Source organism: Colias eurytheme, chromosome 10 (genome assembly GCF_061535395.1).
Source record: "Colias eurytheme isolate Ceu_HAF_F1 chromosome 10, ilColEury1 Martin Lab GWU primary, whole genome shotgun sequence".
In the NCBI taxonomy this organism is placed as follows: domain Eukaryota; kingdom Metazoa; phylum Arthropoda; class Insecta; order Lepidoptera; family Pieridae; genus Colias; species Colias eurytheme.
The window spans coordinates 9,971,985-9,990,754 of record NC_142989.1 but is presented as its reverse complement, the minus strand read 5'-3'; the positions used below and the strand labels follow the sequence as shown (position 1 = coordinate 9,990,754).

At 33.8% G+C, this 18,770-nt stretch overlaps 1 protein-coding gene across 5 annotated transcripts in view; it reads right to left on the bottom strand.

Annotated features, from left to right (window-relative positions):
- Positions 1-18,770, bottom strand: part of LOC149905414 (uncharacterized) — a 103,382-nt gene that overhangs the window by 45,935 nt on the left and 38,677 nt on the right. For 3 of the 5 annotated variants that reach the window (XM_090106700.1, XM_090106701.1, XM_090106699.1), the window contains 12 exons: positions 17,172-17,340; positions 15,604-15,706; positions 12,650-12,753; positions 10,510-10,646; positions 7,081-7,239; positions 5,640-5,685; positions 4,332-4,478; positions 3,633-3,904; positions 3,084-3,226; positions 2,496-2,692; positions 1,552-1,858; positions 189-331 (listed from right to left, as the gene is read on the bottom strand). In XM_090106700.1, the coding sequence (XP_089962826.1) occupies positions 189-331; positions 1,552-1,858; positions 2,496-2,692; positions 3,084-3,226; positions 3,633-3,904; positions 4,332-4,478; positions 5,640-5,685; positions 7,081-7,239; positions 10,510-10,646; positions 12,650-12,753; positions 15,604-15,706; positions 17,172-17,340 (1,927 nt within the window). The remainder of the gene's footprint in view (positions 1-188; positions 332-1,551; positions 1,859-2,495; positions 2,693-3,083; positions 3,227-3,632; positions 3,905-4,331; positions 4,479-5,639; positions 5,686-7,080; positions 7,240-10,509; positions 10,647-12,649; positions 12,754-15,603; positions 15,707-17,171; positions 17,341-18,770) is intronic. The other 2 variants (XM_090106697.1, XM_090106698.1) reach the window with 2 other exon arrangements.

Sequence of the window (18,770 nt, the reverse complement as noted above, 5' to 3'; positions counted from 1 at the left end):
AGTCAATTATAGACGGCATATTTTATTATCCTTAATTCTTTCAGAGTTATAAAAATTCAAATTGTGATATATTTACTGTCTTAATTTGTGTACATCTATATGCTGCTTTCTCCTAAATTCCATATATTACTAATTGACTCCCCCCTTAAACAAAAAAAAATATTATTTTTTTACAAATTTTTACTTACTCCTAAACAACAAAGCCGGTTGGTCAGCAATCTCGTCATCAAAGAAATCTCTCCCATCAGACAGTGACAGTGAGTTGGACGCGTGTGTGGGAGTCCCCGGTGATGGGGGGGTTACGTTCTTATTGTCACCACTTGTGTCCGAACTGAAATCAAATAAGATGTTCAAATAATGTATCTATGTAAAGAATAGAATTAGAATTAGAAATTAAAGACTTTTTAACGGATTTTAAACGCGATTTATTCTGTCTGAGACTGTCTCCCCGTGACCACGCTCGCTGTAAAGTGTTCGAAACGTCGGGAAAATAATATAATGAATAAATCGCGTTTAAAATCCGTGAAAAAGTTTTTAATTTCTAAATGTATAATACTCGCGTAAAATCAAACACTAGAAAATACTAGAATTAGAATTTATTCGCAGAAAAAATCAGACAGAAAAAATACACAAGAAAACAGTTTATTACGAAAAGGCTATTGACTCCGCATAATATGGTGGAAACAATGACCAAAAGGCCAGTGCTTTCACCGCTTTTTATCAGCCAGAGCCTGTTGTAGCCACAAATGTCACACACACAATGTGTATATATTTTTGTTTACTAGCTGTGGACAAAACGAAAATGCCCTTTTTCAACTTTATGAGGTTGATTATTGATTCCAAATTCCAATCTTGGTGATAGTTTGGTCGTGAAAGTATAACGAACAGAGTTTAATATTTAGAATATTGGCAATATTTCTTTTAAGTTTACCTTCCAGATTAAAAAAAAAAATACCAGCTCTATAGGAATATAACAATAGAATGAGGTTAACCATCAACTTTATATTCCTACTATCAATGCAAAGCAAAACTATTCATCAATACAGTCGTATATATTTGCAAAAACACTTTTAAATAACCAAAAAACAAACCTAGATTTCTTCTCCCCATCAACACTATCTTCTTCCACAATGGGTTCCGACTTAGTCTTAGTATTAGCCGTCTGATAAGCGCTGGATATCGTATCATGGACTATATCGTTATTGGAGTCACTTGTACTTGTGGAAGATAGCTATTGAATATCGGTTGGTTTGGTTAGTAACCCTGTCTTCCAAGCCAGTGGCCGTGGGTTCGATTCCCACCCAGAGCAAATATTTGTATGATGAACGATATTTGCTCTATTTCTGGATGTTAATTTATCTATAGAAGTATTTATTTAAAATTATTTATGTGTATCAGCCATGTGGTTTCCATAACAAGCGAAAGCTTAATATGGGAACAGAGCGTGCCGTGTGTGATAAATGTCCTGAAATATATTGTTTACCTTATAGCAGACTGGGCGGAAGTTTCTAGAGGTGACCTATAATATTTTTAACTAAAATAAATACGAACCTAGATTTCTTTTCCCCATCAACACTGTCCTCTTCTAAAATGGGTTCCGGCGACTTAGTCTTAGTATTCGCCGTCTGATAAGCGCTGGATATCGTATCATGGACTATATCGTTATTGGAGTCACTTGTACTAGTGGAGGATATCAGGCTATCTGCTGGTGATGTTTCGTCATCTAGAAGACTTTGGGTAGAAGTTTCTAGAGCGGACATGTCGAATTTGGACTCCTCTAGAGTTAGGGTTAGAGTGTGGGCGTTGCTTTGGTTTGTGCATGTGCTTGTCGTGCTGTAGTTAGAGCTGGTCATTGAACCTGGAATAGATATTTTTTTTAGAAATTAAAGACTTTTTAACGGATTTTAAACGCGATTTATTCATATTATTTTTCCGACTTCCAATACCCGCGTAAAATGAAACACTAGAAAATACTAGATATTTTTTGTTACGTATATTATTACATTGTCTTCTTTCTTATAAGAAAGTTATCTATATGGTATGGTTTTGAGAATTGAAAAATTAGGCAATACAATATCTTGTTTCAAAAATATTTTCAATCATAAATAAAAAAAAAATATTAATGCATGGGATCGTTATATTTTAACAAAATAACAGTTATAATATAATTATATTATCTTGAAGCTTTATTATTTCCAGTATGGGACAGAGATGGCGCTTCACGATCTATATAGTTCTATCATTTTTCTATACTGGAATTAATACTGCTATAAGACATCATATAACCCTCCCTAAATAAAGCCCTAATAAAGCTTTACAAAATCCAAAAAATATAAATTATTAAGGAATAGAAAAAAATCGATCACAAGGCTAGATTCGAACCCGTATCTCTCGCCATCCCATTTCGTGATCGAATTTCTATTCCTTAAAAAATTATATTTATAAAGCATATCAATGCTTTAAAACTAAAATATCTACCAAAAAATAATACATACCCATCATAGAACTTCGTAACGCGTCATGTTGGCTCAAAGTTAGCGATTTCATCAACAACGGGTGAGGAGGCTCATCCACAATAAGTATAGTTTTCTTTGGAATTTCCACGTCTTTCTCTTTTTCCTTTACTTCGAATTTGGACTTGTCTTCTTCACAACTTGACACACTTAGAGCGAGGGACACGTCGTCTTGTGATCTGCGGAGAAAATAAAGTTAAAAATACGTTTTAAAATAAAAATAATTAAAACTTTATTTTTTTAAATGATATGAAGAAAAATAACGTCAAATAGGATTATTTTCACTACCTTCAAATAAAAAACCGAAAAACCAAAAATACTTAGATAATAATTTTACCAAATGAGGGTACTTTCACTTGTGTGAATTTAACCAAATTGAAGTACCAAGTTTTTCCTGTGTTTAATTTTGAAATTGAAGTTTAATAAGCGGATTTTAATTGAAATTGATTCGTTATCACGCTATTTTGAACAGTTTTTAAAGCCATAATTATATTTTTTTAATTTTCAAGGGACTTCCATATATAATAAATTTAATTCTGTTTTATTATAATCACAACGCATTTATAATACCTGTTAGCCATAGCTTCTCCCGCGGCGTGGCTCTGCCAAGCGCTGGTGAAGTTCTCTTCGCTCTTGCAAGAGGGACTCGACTCTTTGGACGAATCCACTGTAGTGGGTGAAGCCACACCGCTTGAGGGTTTTGTGAATGATGACTGGAATTCAATTATTTTAATCAATACAAACAAAAATATATTGCGGACGATGCAACGGGCGTTAGTTTTCTATAATTTGAGCATATAAAATCAGTTATCAGAGTACATATGGCACTTTTTATGGTTAGGCTATATAACTAACTACTAAGTTTTTACCATTATGACAAAAAATATTTGCCTGAAAATGAGTAGGTATATTGTAAAGCCTTACCAATAGAAGTGCATAAATTTTGCCACAATGTATACCTAGCTTGTAAATAAACAAAAGAAAATTATTTTTCTACGATCTCTTTTGAAATATTCAGCCAATTTCTTTTCCAAGATCTTATCCATATATCTGAGAATTTTACAATTTCTTAACCAAAATCTTTTTCCCTACTACTTAGTATTATGTATGACTACAAACCTGTTTATCCAAAACTTCAGTTTGAGTCCTATCCAGTACGAACTTCTCTTCCTTATAATCTATATTCTGTATCCTACTTGGCCGTTTTGTCCTGTATCTGTCCAGGGTGGACATTGGCTGTGTTTCCATGGCAACGGGTGGGGGTGATATTGGGGAGCGGGTTTCCATGGCAACCGGTGGGGGGGATGGGGATAGCTCTTCTGGGGATTCAGTGAAGGAACTTGGCAGTTTGGGGAGGGGTATAACTGTGTGGCCTGTTACTACTGCTTCGTCTGGAATAAAAGAACATTGTTTATGTATAAGAAGAAGTATTAAGAAGAAATTCACACAATCCTATGAAAATTTTGGTTGAGACTAAAGAAAGTACATAGGCTTAATGCTTTTATGATATTTATATGTATGTCTGTAATTGACATTAAATTCAAAATTCTTAAAAAATTGAATTCAGCTACCACTGTTTTCAGTAGAGGTGTGAAACCTTCCCCGATGTAAGCTATTCTTACTTTGAAATGTGGCCATATAGGCTTCTATATGGTATGCTTATACTTGCACATTTGAATTGCTGTATGTGGCCACCCGGTTACCAAAATGACTAGCAATTGAGAAAAATAGCTGGTCAAGTACTTGAATAATATTTTATTGCATTTTTTACCTTATTTTCTCACTTGAAAGGTAGTCTATTTGCTCTTTTTTACTTACCCATAATATCCAAATCAGCGACTTGTAACTCTCGCAGGTGGAAGCTATGCGAGCCTCGCATCACCATCTCAAGACTGCGCGGGCGACGGCGCGGGGAATCCTCGCACGCGTACACACCAGAGTCGCTCGATACTGCTGAACCTGCGCCTGACGCGAAGGTAGAGTAAATATATGGACGGAACCAAGAAGATTATATCTAATACACTGGAGATTGCACTATGACCATTAAATTGTAACAAGAAAATATAACGTTGAATTACGCCTGTATGTTTTTTTATCCCTTTCAGACCAATTTGCCAAGTTAGGTGTGAAAGGGATAAAAAAACATTCAGGCGTCATTCAACGTCATATTTTCTTGTTACAATTTAATGGTCATAGTGCAATCTCCAGTGTATTAGATATAAGCTTCTTGGACGGAACCAATAGTTTATAATTATTTGCTAAAAAAACATCACTAACACTCCTAAAGGTAAGAGTAAAACAACAATTTCCTGCCAAACATTAAAATAATCACGTCAATCGCGAATAAGGACGCACGCGGAAGACGTGGAGTAAGTCCACAGAAAAAAAAGTTGAATAGAGAACTTTGAGAAGGCGATTTTTTAGAACGAAAAGCACTTCGATAAGATTAAATAATCATCAAAATCAGACAAAACTGTAAATAGCGCGCCTAAAATATTAAAAATGGCAGCGCTATATAGGTCATCTAGCGCCATCACTTTTCCACACTGGAAATAATACTGCTACAAAACATAATAGTAACTCCCGTTATACTATAACTTGTTCAATATAAGATTATGATTCGATGAGAGCGCGAATACACCTTTCTGTCATTTTTGTTAAAATAGTGTTCGTGTCTGTACATTTGCAAATATGCAAATCTTTATGTTAAGAAGCTGCTCTTGTAACAGTATAAAACTAAGTAATTGATGCTTACTTACTGTTTTAATATTTAAAAAGAGCATATCTACATCTTCATAAAAAATTAACTAACAAAAATAAACCAATACATAAAACTGTAATTTTTATATGACTAAAGCTTCAAAATATATAAATACTAGCTGCTCCGCGTAGTTTCACCCCCGTGGCTCTACTCCTGTTGGTCGTAGCGTAATGATATACATAGTACAGCCTTCCTCGATAAATGAGCTATCTAACACCGAAATAATTTTTCAAATCGGACCAGTAGTTCCCGAGATTAGTGCGTTCAAACAAACAAACAAACTCTTCAGCTTTATAATATTACTAGTATAGATTACAATTATAGAAATAGAATAATGATATTATGAATTACACAAGAAAGTTTACCTTCTCTCCATCCATCGGCGTTCGCCTTCCGCGTGTTATTGACAACCTGAAAACAAAATACATTAAGCACAGATCATACACCAAGTACACGAGTAAATAAATAATAATAACCATTTTTCACATCCGAACCACTTCACATTACGAATCGCGTTCAAATGTCGCTACTACTCGCCTATGTTACCAAAATAAACTGCACTTACTACTCAGGATATATCTTGAGATAAAACTTTTTAAAATGTAAATCATAAAAACACGTGTGAACAAGACAAAGGTTTTCTGTATTGTACGAATAATGTAATTATACGGTACGTTACAAAACTCGAACATTCACTTGCAGAATAGAATTTGCTCTTTCTCTATTTACAAATTCTAATAAAATTGCCATTTCGCGTGTTATGTAAGCTTTCAACATTATTTCGATATAATATTCTATTGTTGCACGAATTCAAGTTTTGTTGAAAACAAAAAAATTAAATCTCAAATTGAAATGAACAAAATATTACTTAACGTGATATACGTATTTGGATTCTTATAATTATTTTATGCAACGTTACGAAATCGTGGGTATAGACAACTATTACGAATCATATTTTTTTTAATTAGTTATAAAAATTAAATAATTATATCCCATATGGTAGTTATAGACAGCTATGTACCTATTACGAATTTTCAGTATTAATATTTTTTTTTATTGGTTCTAAAAATAATATTATTATATCCCTCAATAAACAATCTCGTGTATATCCACCGAATGCATACTGCAGTGATATTATTTTCGGCAAACGGCACCCGGTTTCCAAATCACAAGCCCTGAAATAGGTGATGTATGACCTACTTCCTATTCATTTCTAATATAGATCTTATTCCATAGTAATACAATCTATTTTGGCATGTACAGAGTTGTGATGTAAGAAAATTTTTAACAGTCATTAAGAATGGTCAATGAAAGTGGTCATTAAGCGAAGATAAACGATGTTCTAGATTATTAATTGTTCATATTCTAGGTAAGAATATGATTTTGTTGCGAGTTTTTGTTACAGAATATATTTATTTTCATTGCTTTATAAAATGAATCATAGTGGAAGAAAATATGCATGAAATAATATAAGAAATGCATGAAATATTCTCGAGGCTCGAGCCTTCCTTTTTTACGTTTTACGTCAGAGATTAATTAAGGTTCAGTGCAGTCTAAAATCTGTTATTGAAACATTTTGGATTTTGCCTGCCTTCTTTTATTGGAGTTAGAAAATTAGAGATATCTTTACGTTTTATTTTCGTACGAAATAAGTTATTATGACCTCAAAAGTATCAATCATACTTGCACCATCTGTCGTTGCTCTGATTAGAAAGTTCACCAAAAAAAAGAAGAAAATTTCACAGACGATAAACAAAGAAGGAGAACATTGTCTATACTCTATAGACCTATAGTCTATACCCATACCTGTTTCGCAGTCTTAGCATCTATGGTCTTAACAGCTGGATATTGAGGTCTTGGTAATTGGTTGGTTTGGAAGGTGTATTTCCCAGGTGGTTTTTGGTCGAAAGCCGATGGTGGTCTGGATTGACGGACTGGTGCTTCTGTTTTGGGTTTCCTGCCATCCTGTGGAAAAATTGGAATAAGATCTGGGAGGTAAATTATTAAGACTGCTGATACATATTAACGTTAGTGCCTAAATTAATTTAATTTTTGGAAAAACGAAACTGCTTGTTTCCTAGCATACTAAAAATCAAATGAAAAAAATGTGTGCGTGTACTAATGTACACACGTAAGAAGTGAAACTACTTTATGACCTTATTTTTCAAAAAATAATTTGTATATGCAACTTTACAGAAATATGTTTAATCACGCGTGGTAGGGATAAGAAAAAGATGGCGCGTAACGGAAAAATGTCACGCGTAACGAAACAATGTTACACTAAATTTTTTTCCAACCCCAATAAAGAAGTTTCACTTCAATAATACGATGCTTTTTAATTTTTATATTCATGTTTTAGAACTACCCCCTTAGAGTAGGTGTAAGAAATTCGCTCGCTGAGGTAGGATCATGGGTTTGTTTTTCTATACTTTAAATACCTATTATTAGTTCTTGTTCAATAAGATCTGTAAAAATTTATAAGATAGAAACAATAACAATATTCGCTATTCGACACTTTTGCACGCCTCATAAGCGAAGCGTTGAGGTGGGTACTACTGTCACTTCGCGCAAAACATCTGATTTTTCAAACTTAGGGCTCTTTCAATTTATGCGTTTCGTATCGGACCGCTGCCGCACGTTTTCCGTGCCGCAAGTTATAACCCGCTGCCGTGCCGTTGCAGTACGGTAGCAGTCCGTTACCAAACGCTTACGTGCTGGCCACGGACAATTCGCTATAGCGAAAATTCGCGCGGCGCGACTGGCGGCGCGTCTTGCGAATGAATCAAATGTATGGAAATGTACTGGGCATGCCACGCGCAGCGGCGACCAGCGAGACGACCGGCGAATTTCCCCGAGCGAATCGCGCGGCACGACTAGCGATCGAAACAAATGTATGAGTTATTACGGCGCAGGCCACGGAGTCGAGCGGCAGACGCGGCGACTACTCCCGGAGCGAACTTAATTTAAAATAGTTTGTTTTTTTTTCGCGAAAATGGAGACGGAAGCTTTTATTGTAGAAATTCTAGCTAGACCAGCTATTTGGAAGTCTAGCCACCCGCAACATAATTTTTCATCATGCCTATATTTTTCATATTTTTGGTGGAATTCTCCGTCTGTAACACGATTTCTATTTAATTCGTGTACTCCACTATATCTTCCAAACATTAAATCTTGAGCATAAAAGCTGCTACTCTCCAAACAACGTCGAGCTAACTTTGATAAAGCTATCTCGTCTCCTCGTCTACACTGGTCGCGGCGGCGAACGCAACTGCCCGTGGCATGCTTACCGCGCCGCGCGACTTGCCGCGCCGCCCGTCGCGCCGTCGGTCGCGCCGCCGGTGTCCGTGGCCAGCCCGTTAAATTGAAAGAGTATCTGACTGCCGTGCGTTTGTTTGCTAGTGCTGTTTTAAATTTATTTGACACCAGTTAAGCCATGGACTCTGACGAAGAAACATTACTGTTAGTGCTCTTCAACTGCCCGTCCGTATTATTACCACGACTGACTTATATATTATAACCTCAAAACGCGCGTATTTCTGTACTTGGGTACCCGTAGAAATGTAAGATGATTGAATTATATTAGACCAAAAAATTAATTTTTAGAGCACGAATATCCTCTGTCAAATCATACCGATATATCGATATTTTTTAATAAAAATATCAATATCGATATTGATATTTAAAAAAAACATCGATACGATATATATCGATACTTTATTGCATTTCCGACATCCCTATGGGACTTGCGACATTGCCGTCCTGCTGTCGAGCGTTCGCGGTACGGACGCCGCACTGTTGCCGCACCGTGCATTTTGTATGAAAACAAACGACCGGCCGTGCGCCGTACGACAAACGCACCGCCTCGGCACTGTAGCGGTCCGATACGAAACGCATAAATTGAAAGAGCCCTTAAAATGTCTTTATGTATCATACATTGCACTTGTAAGATAATACATACACACACATATTAAGAAAAAACACTATTTTTAACGTTCATGATATTTTTGATGTCATTTTTGTTATTTAAACTAGTTAAAAAACAGTTTAAAAAAGTTCTGTCTTGGACGTCCGTGTGTCTGTATGTGCGGATCCTTTTTCTTGTTAACACGATAGCGACCGAAATACTTTACTAATCGAGTCTTTTTTTTTCTCTTACGCTTGAGTATGCTCAGGAATAGAACCCTTTCATTTTTCAGGGTCTGATTCGATGTGGTTTAATTGTTATTAAATAAACAAAAAAAATAATTAATAAATATTTATAAAAAAAAATTATGAGGCGTGCACTTTTGGATTTTCCAAATTATTTTCGTACAACACTAAAAGATCTTTAAAATTTATAATTCAACTAGCGACCCGCCCCGGCTTCGCACGGGTGCAATACTGATACTAAATACACTACAGAAAAACTGTGAACGTTGTATACCTATAAAAACATAGCGGCCCGCTCCGGCTTCGCACGGATATAATAATTATAATATAATACATATTATACTTAATAATAAATAATATAATCGCCGGTACCGCCGCAAACGCTACGTCCCGCAATTTTTAAATCTGTAATATCTTCGAAAATATTCACTTAAATCATACGGTGTAAAGGGCCACATAGATCTATATTAAATGAACAATGTATTCGAGGTATTTAATTGGTTAAGGATTAATGCTGTATCGGTTAAAATCGCATCGAAAATTAGCCATTATTTATCGTAAAAAGTAAATGACAAAAAAAGTTATTGTGGGTTATCCATAAGAGATAGACATATACCATCGCGGACTTTTCTGTAGATCTTTTCAATGTGTATAATACTTAGTACATAATTTTGATAAAACTCGTAGGGTTCAGCCTGCGTTTGCAATGTAAGCGGAAAAAATGTAATTTTTTACGACATCACATTAGAAACCTCAAAAATAACAGTACTTTTCCACTATTTAATGGATGATATTATACATATAAACCTTCCTCTTGAACCAATATATCTATTAAAAAAAACCGCATCAAAATCCGTTGCGTAGTTTCAAAGATTTAAGCGTACAAAGGGACATAGGGACATAGGGACAGGGAAAGCGACTTTGTTTTATACTATGTAGTGAGTGATAATTTAAATATGTTTTATTAGTTCTTGTTCAATAAGATCTGTAAAAATTAATAAACAATAACAATATTTGCTAATTGCTATTCGACACTTTTTTCGTACTACAATTTTTTTTTTTTTTATTTATAATTATGTATAATACCTGGCTGGGATACTGTTGTGCTTGGTAAGTGAGTATGACGGTTTGCTTCGTCACCGGTTTGGGGACACCGGCCGCCGACACTATGTTCGTCACCCCGTTGCTTACTTGCGTTGGTACGAGCGGCTGGTTTTTCTTATCTGTGGCAATTAATGTGAAATTCAAATTAAAAAGTGTTTATTTAGAACTAAGAGAATTCATATTAAAAAAATATATATTTGGAACTAAAAGTGCTTAAAATTATTTGAAAATATTTGATAGGCAGACCACAGACCTCTTAAATATATTGTTTGTTATATTATTTGTGGTATTGACGTCATAAATTCATTTGACTAAATATGAAAGTGCAATTAAACTTAATTAACGATGATACTTATATGTAATAGCAATCGCAACATAGAAAACTAAAACTTAATATTGGTCTTTACTTTATGATTTCGGTGACACATAAACCACATAATTGAAGTTAATTTGTCCCTTTGTATCAACTAATTACATCCATTATTATCTCCCGAGGCAGACGCCCTTTGGCATGACCTACAAGGTGACCCTACAGTTCACACTTTACTCTCAAGTTCGGATTAAGATGAAATAAAGTTCATTGAAGATTTATATAAAAAGTGTAGGTATGCTATAGTTTTCGCAATCATGTTCATTATAATGCGCTTTATGTTATAAACAAAATTACATTCATTTAGATCTAACAGACAGTCAAATGGCCAGTCCATTTGACAGTCTTGAAATTCATACCGTTTTCTAAAAGTTCCACAATTTTTTTCTTTTGCGTCTTGTTTTGCGTATAAAGGGGTGGGTTAGATCTCAATTCAATTCACTTTAAATATTTCATCTTAAATATTTATATACCTCACCAACACAAGTTTTATAGGTACGTGTGAAGATAACAAAAAATATTAACTTTCGTAAAATATAATTTTAAAACAGCTGAGAAAAGAAGATATTCTAAGCATTTTTGATTTCATTTTTTGCGTTACCAATTGAATAAATTTATGTCGAATTTATAGAGATTTTACCAAAATTTTGAATATTTAATTTACCTACTTATTGTTTCTGAACAAAATATTCATCTAACCTTGATTAATGTAGTATTGTCAACAACCAAGGCGTTATTGTCTTTTCTTCTATTGTGTGGCTTTGTGTCGAATATGGCAAAGATTTATGATATTAGTTACAATAGAAGCGCCATAAATACCGGGGTATATAATGAGCAATTGATTTTAATATAGGTACATAATGTTTATTTTTAGATTCATAATTGTGTATTTTTTTAGACGCTCAGCATATAATTAGAAATCAAGTTCTTTATTGATAAATTTTTGATGTCTATTACTTTACCAAGAAAATAGGCTAACTTTACTCGGTTGCCCCGGTTTGGCAAAAAGACGCGGGTTCGAATCCCACCTTGAGATCAAATTTTATCTATTCTTTAAAAAAATTATCATTTATAGAGTAATTTAACGCTATAAAACTAAACATTAAGTTTGAATTATGTACTTTAGTTTAGATGTTATAATATCTATTTTTGTTACTACAGTTTCTTTCCAATGGATAAAATAGTTGTTCTACTATTTATAGATAAATCAGTAAAAGAGCATTAAATAATTTAGTTTATTCTTTATAACATTTATATCTCAACCCTCAAGCATGATTAGACTTAATCTAATAGGATTTGACTTGCCTCATATAGCAGAATATCTATTAAAACACCGTACAAATAACTCGAAAAAGAAACATTCCAATGTACGCAAAATGTGCTATAAAAAACTTAACAATTAACAAATACATATCTATATATATTTTGTAAGTGGGATAAACTTTTTACTCTTCCAAATTACCCCTTTTAACATGCTTTTATTAGCTTCACCTGTAATATTTGTATGTAACCTTTAGGCTCTATTTTGACCTACCTTATCAGATAATAGTCTTTACTCTTTAACAACTAAATAACTACTACGTAATCACATCTCTATATGTAAAAATTAACCCATATTTCCCTTCATTTCGAGTCACGGCATCACGCGCGAATGGCTCGACTGATTTCGATATTTTTTATATGTTCGGTATTGTCAAGACATCCATTTAACATTTTAAAAAGAAAAGCTCAAGAAATTGCTTTATTACTCACCTAAATTATTATTGAACGCCTCCTTATTTCCGAACGCATGTTCTGCGGTCGCGCTCACGTCTCCCACCTTCGCCGTCTTGCTGTGTTGCTGCCTGAAACCGAACCTACGGGATGATGGGAGCGTCACTTGTGTGTTTGTTAACACACTATAGTGTTATTTACTAGCTGTAAGTACAGTACTCGTCATGTAAAAAGAACGCTAGATGAAAGTGATGGGGTGTGTTTTGGCATGTATCGAGTTTAGCACGAAAGTTATTTGCTGCTTATTTCATTTTTGAAGTAGGCTCTCGAGTCGTGGCTTCGCAACTACATATTTGTTATTCTTATACCACCTCATAACAGAAAATAGACCAATAAATCGACGCCAATGCGCAGCGTTCTTTTTACATGACGCGACCTATAAGCGATTTTACCATTGCTCGTCTTAGCGTGATGATTATAGCCTATAGACCTCTCGATAAATAGGCTATTTCAACATTGCAAGATTTTTTCAAATCGGACCATTAGTTTCTATCTCTGTGTGTTTTACAAACTAGCGTGGACGAAGTCGGAAATTAGGCGAATTTGAGTTTATATTATAGGTTAAAGAAGTGCAGATTGCTGTTTTTTTTAATGCATAAAAACATTACTCTTAAGTCTAAACGGATAAAAAAATACCACACATAACCATGTTAGTTGCCATACTCTTCGTGACTCGTGAGACATTCAGTATTATAACGATAATAATTAATACTACTTATATGAAACACACATTAACTCTACTTACAGAACATTCAAATTATTGTCTCTTTATTTTTATGTAGTTCTTAATAAAACAATTCTGCAAAGGTCGTTTAACATGCAACAATGAAGAAACGTTGTAGGCGTCAAAGCTGAAAGCACCGGGTGTGAAGAGCAATTTGAAACTTAACGCGCCTGTTAAAATAAAATAGCAAAGCTGTGTTTGTGCGTTCTATCTCAGTTTTTATTTTAAACTTTAAGATAAAAAGCAAGCGGCATTCCTTTTGAAACTTCTTTGTTTTATAATTTGAATAGTATATTTTAATAAGAGATCGCAGAATTCATTTTATCAATATTCGCAGCAATTCGTAATTTTTATGAAGAAGGTGAAAATAAAAAATTATACACTGAGCAAGACTGAACTTCGTATCGCTTAACAGTCGATTCTATTTTTTATTTTTTCGCCTTCGTACTTCAAGGAATATTATTAAAAAAAAATTAACGAACGGTTGAGCCTTTCTCGAGATTTAATGCGCTTAGCAAAAAAATTTGGCATTTTATAAATAAAAATCATATTAACTTCGTGCATAGGTACTTTCATAAGTTCGCAATCTAGAATCAATTAAAAATTACACAACACATTAAATATTACAAAATACTAGTTTATATTGGCACCTCGATAAATCATTGTGCCTGAACATATCAATTACAGTAATGATAATTAATCGGAACAGGAATCGGTTTCATTTTATCTTTTGCCACTTTCTTTTTCATGTAAATAATATGCGACAGGAAGTTTTTATGCTATGGCTGTGACGTCATCACTTTCACAATCTAATATCAAAGGAAGTGATCTATGTTTTACATATTATTACGAGAAAAGAATCGTATCATTTGATTATTTTTGTCTCGATTTCTTAATTTTGACTTTGATAATTTTAATAATAAACAGACAAATCCTTATTGTTTAAGTATACTAGGTAGTCTAGGTACCTACATGAGTGTATATAATATACCTCAATATTTAGTGACTAGAAAATGTAAATAACTCCTAAATCCGAAATGGTTCATTTCAGCCAGTGGTAGTTAATAAAAGATGAGGCTTTAGGCACAGAATACATAATAGTAGCTAAACGCTACTTTAGGTAAGTACTTATATCGCTTCGAAATTAATATTAGAATATTATATTTTGAATAACTTTCTAAAATCAAACAAATCTAAATATTTATACCTATACTACGTATATAACTGTTATGAAGCAGGTACGATTATAGCACAATTTTACTACATATTTAAAATTGAGGTTTTATACTAGTTCATGCCTTTAAACTAAGCTTTAAACTCTAAAGTAAAGCAGCTTTAAAAGAACTCTTCAACATCAAATTACGTTTCATAAAACTGCATAAAATGCTTTGCTCAATATTATTAAAAAGCACAAGGAATCTCATAACCGTTCTATATTTAATGAAATAGAACGAACTATAACATTTATTTGGCCATGAACTTTTACGGTATTATTATGTTACTATCAGATCATAATATTAGATATCGTTACAGCTTACAATATAATTTTATTGATATGGCCATTATAGTGTGAACTTATCTTAATCATTGGTTTTGTAAATATTATGACTTGATTTTCGAAATATTATGTTGAATTGCAAGTATACTATGCGTTTTTATATAAATGATTTTTATAATCCTAGTCTTACGGTGAACTTCGTATCATCTACAATCAACATAATATAATATTATGGTTGACCGGTTGGCTTGGTTGGTAGTGGCCCTGCCTTCCAAGCCAGAGGTCGTGGGTTCCATTCCCACCCAGGGCAAATATTTGTGTGATGAACATAGGTGGTTGTTATGTGTATGTGTGTAAATTATCTATATACCTAAGTATTTATTTAAAATTATATGTGTGTGTTTATCAGCCATCTGGTTTCCATAACACAAGCGAAAGCTTAGTATGGGATTAGATCGTGCATTCGTGCCGTGCGCGTGTGTGAAAATTGTCCTGAAATATTTATTTATATGTATTTCTTCATTTTCCGTTATTTAGGTATCTCTCTTTGTTTTAATTGGTTAAGAAACTTCCTTAATCAAAAATTAAACAATTATAAAATTTCATAAACATCTGTCGTTTCCCAGGAGTATAGCAACTAACACTTTTACACAGCAATACTACACATACGTACGTAAATATAGATTATATTTATCTATAGATATTATTTACCGATTAGTTCGCAGCGGCTGGCCCGCCGTCTCCTTCCGTGGTCGCGCGAGCGGCGTCGACCGTCCTGAAAGAACCTCCTCTGCACGAAGCTCTTCTGTTGACCCTGTTATTAATATAATAAAAAAAACTGTTGTAGAAGTCTGGTCAAAAGGAAGTTGCTCACGAAAAATCAGCCTGTAAGTAATAAATGATGAAAGTTGTACAGGGATCCTCTACTATACTTAATAAATACAAATACATAATGTACCCACAAAATGGTATAAAAATTAGGTACCTGTGCTTACGTAAAAGAGAGAGAGTGTCAGCAGTCCAAATGAATGAAAAATTATTCATTCATTTGGAATATGCATTGATTTTTTTTAGAAATACTACCAATGCTGCAATCGAAAGGTATGTACATATATACATTTTCTTGATGAACTGCCTACGGAACTGTTGAATTTGTAAATCCATTTTGCCCATGACAGATCAATCACTAGTCAATTAATTATGATGGACGGAAATCCGTCACTATAGAAAAATTAGAAACACAAACAGGTGTTTCGTTTTTTTGTAGTGAAGGTGTGAGGATAATGCATGGATAATGACTATTTCTTATGATACAGTTCGTATTTTTGATATTAAGTAGAACAATTAACAGGAAACTCGAAAATTTCTGTAATATGATGCGTAACACCTTCGTCAATGGTAACAGCACTGAATTATGTTTAGATCAACAGTTTCCAAAATTTAAACGAGAAGGCACGAAACTTCAGAAAGATTGATTTATTGAAAGTCTAAATGTCGCTTGTAAAAGCAAGAAATAGAACAACAACAATTCGCAGATCACACTAACTTTTGGGAAAAACCACTGCCTCGAGTCAAAAAGAGCACTATTATACTTCTTTTAAATTTATTTCCTTACAAAAAAGGACATAAATGAAGCTGATTATCATATAACAGGTCATACGCAAAACTGGTCTATATATAACCTTTATATAACACGTATTATAATATTTCTATTATCTTTGTAAGTGGTGTTGGAATAATCCCATTGTAACTAATGCTATTTGTGCACCTTTATAAGACTTTATACATAACTACCGGCTTTATAAAATAGCTCTAAAATGGTTATTTTTAAACCACTGTATAACTAAATTATATTCACATTGTTTTAAAAGTACGAGAGCTACGTAATATAACATTCTTGACATGCAATATTTTAGTGCATCCAAATCTAATTATTGTTCTTGAATAGTTTTAATGTATTTTAACCTTTTCTATGAAAATTATAATCTTTAGAAGAATCAAGATAGGAAAGACGTCTGGATTGATCTTTTATTCGCTGACAGACTTTTATTGTTGCAAGAGATACTTGAAGATACTATTCTACCTCAGCCAGACTACAGACCAGCGCTACCATCATAAGTTTAATTTCAGTACTTTCCTAAAAGTTTGGTACAAATCATTCCAGAATATTCTCAAATGTCTGAAGCCGAACGATGTTGCAACACCTCGTGTTGCTTGTTGCCGTCATTCACGCTCCTGACTCATAATTCATTCCAGAATGTTCTACAATATTGTCTTACCTCCATTCCCGTTCTTATCATGCGGTTTCTTTCTAGCGTTGTCATCAGCTCGGGACGTGCTGGCTGGTCGTCGCCTGAAGCCGAATGATGTCGCAACACCACGCGTGGGCTTGTTGCCGTTGCTCACACTCTTGTCTCTCTTCTTAGCCCCCTTTGACTCGGAATGACCCTGGAGACAAAGAATAAATTCAATTTAACATTTGTAGGTAGGTATTGGTAGTTGTTCTGGGAAAATATATGGTAAGCTCTTTTTTGTAGAAATTGCTTTCCAAATCGGTGGTACTTAAATGTTTATCAAAAGCGCTTCTTTAAAGAGTGTGATTTTATGAATAAATGTTTGAGTTGGGGTTTGAAAACTGGACTAATACTGAGAGGTCGCATACGTTCCGAATAACTTTCAATTAGTTCAGGATTAGGATCGGTAATAAATAATAATGCAAACCAAAAACAAAATTCACTGAATTATTTAACAGAGAGAGTTAAAATTAAGTACTTAAATATAAATGTTTTCGTAGGATCAAATACCTATAAAAGTCTATACATTTAAAGGGAAACGACATTTTCACAAACAGTTTTACATGTCGATTCCTATCGTGTACCGTCATGTTCGTAATTATAAGCAATAATAATTATGTATTTCTGTTATCTTAACCAATTACTTTATTGGCAAGCTTATCAGTTTTCTGCATCCTGTCAGCGTGAAACTTTCTTTGGAAAATTGTCATTAATGTGAAAATTGAACCCGCTTTTCATTAGTTTGTCTTTCACGTAATTTATTATAATATTTACTTAAATCGATGACCGCGACTTTATTTTTTCTAGAGACCATCTGATGTTGAAAGAACATGATCAGTTCTTTGGACAAGAAATGATTTGCATTGCATTCATTACAAAATTAAATAGGACAATTTTGTGCGAATGTTTCTGTCAAATTAAAAACATAGGAACACTAACAGGTTTTATTAAGTGTTGGTTTTTCTTATTGCGTAACATTTAAATCATTTATTAAAAACATACCCAATGACGCCCACGCAAGTCAAGTTTTAACAGATGTCACTGTTCTATTGCCCAAGAGAATACAGGTAAGATTCGTTATCATTCAGCCTCAATAGCCAGCAAAATAACAGATGTTAAGATTAGGTACTATCGGCTGATTAACATATTTTGACTTGTTTTGTTAGGCTATGTCATAAAATTATATATGTGGTTCATCTGAATATTATTTGGTGGGTGATTTATTAGACGAATCCATACAGAACGAGCAATATCTTGAAGCAATTGCTGCGCGAAGTAGCTCGGTATAATATTATGTAACCCTACATAATCTTCTTCTCTTATATATAAAAATGAATCGCAAAATGTGTTGGTAAGCGCATAACTCGAGAACGGCTGAACCGATTTCGATAATTCTTTTTTTATTATATTCCTTGAAGTACGAGGATGGTTCTTATGTAGAGAAAACGTAAATATGTACCACGGGCGAAGCCGGGGCGGACCGCTAGTCTTCTTTATATATAAAAATGAATCGCAAAATGTGTTGGTAAGCGCATAACTCGAGAACGGCTGAACCGATTTCGATAATTCTTTTTTTATTATATT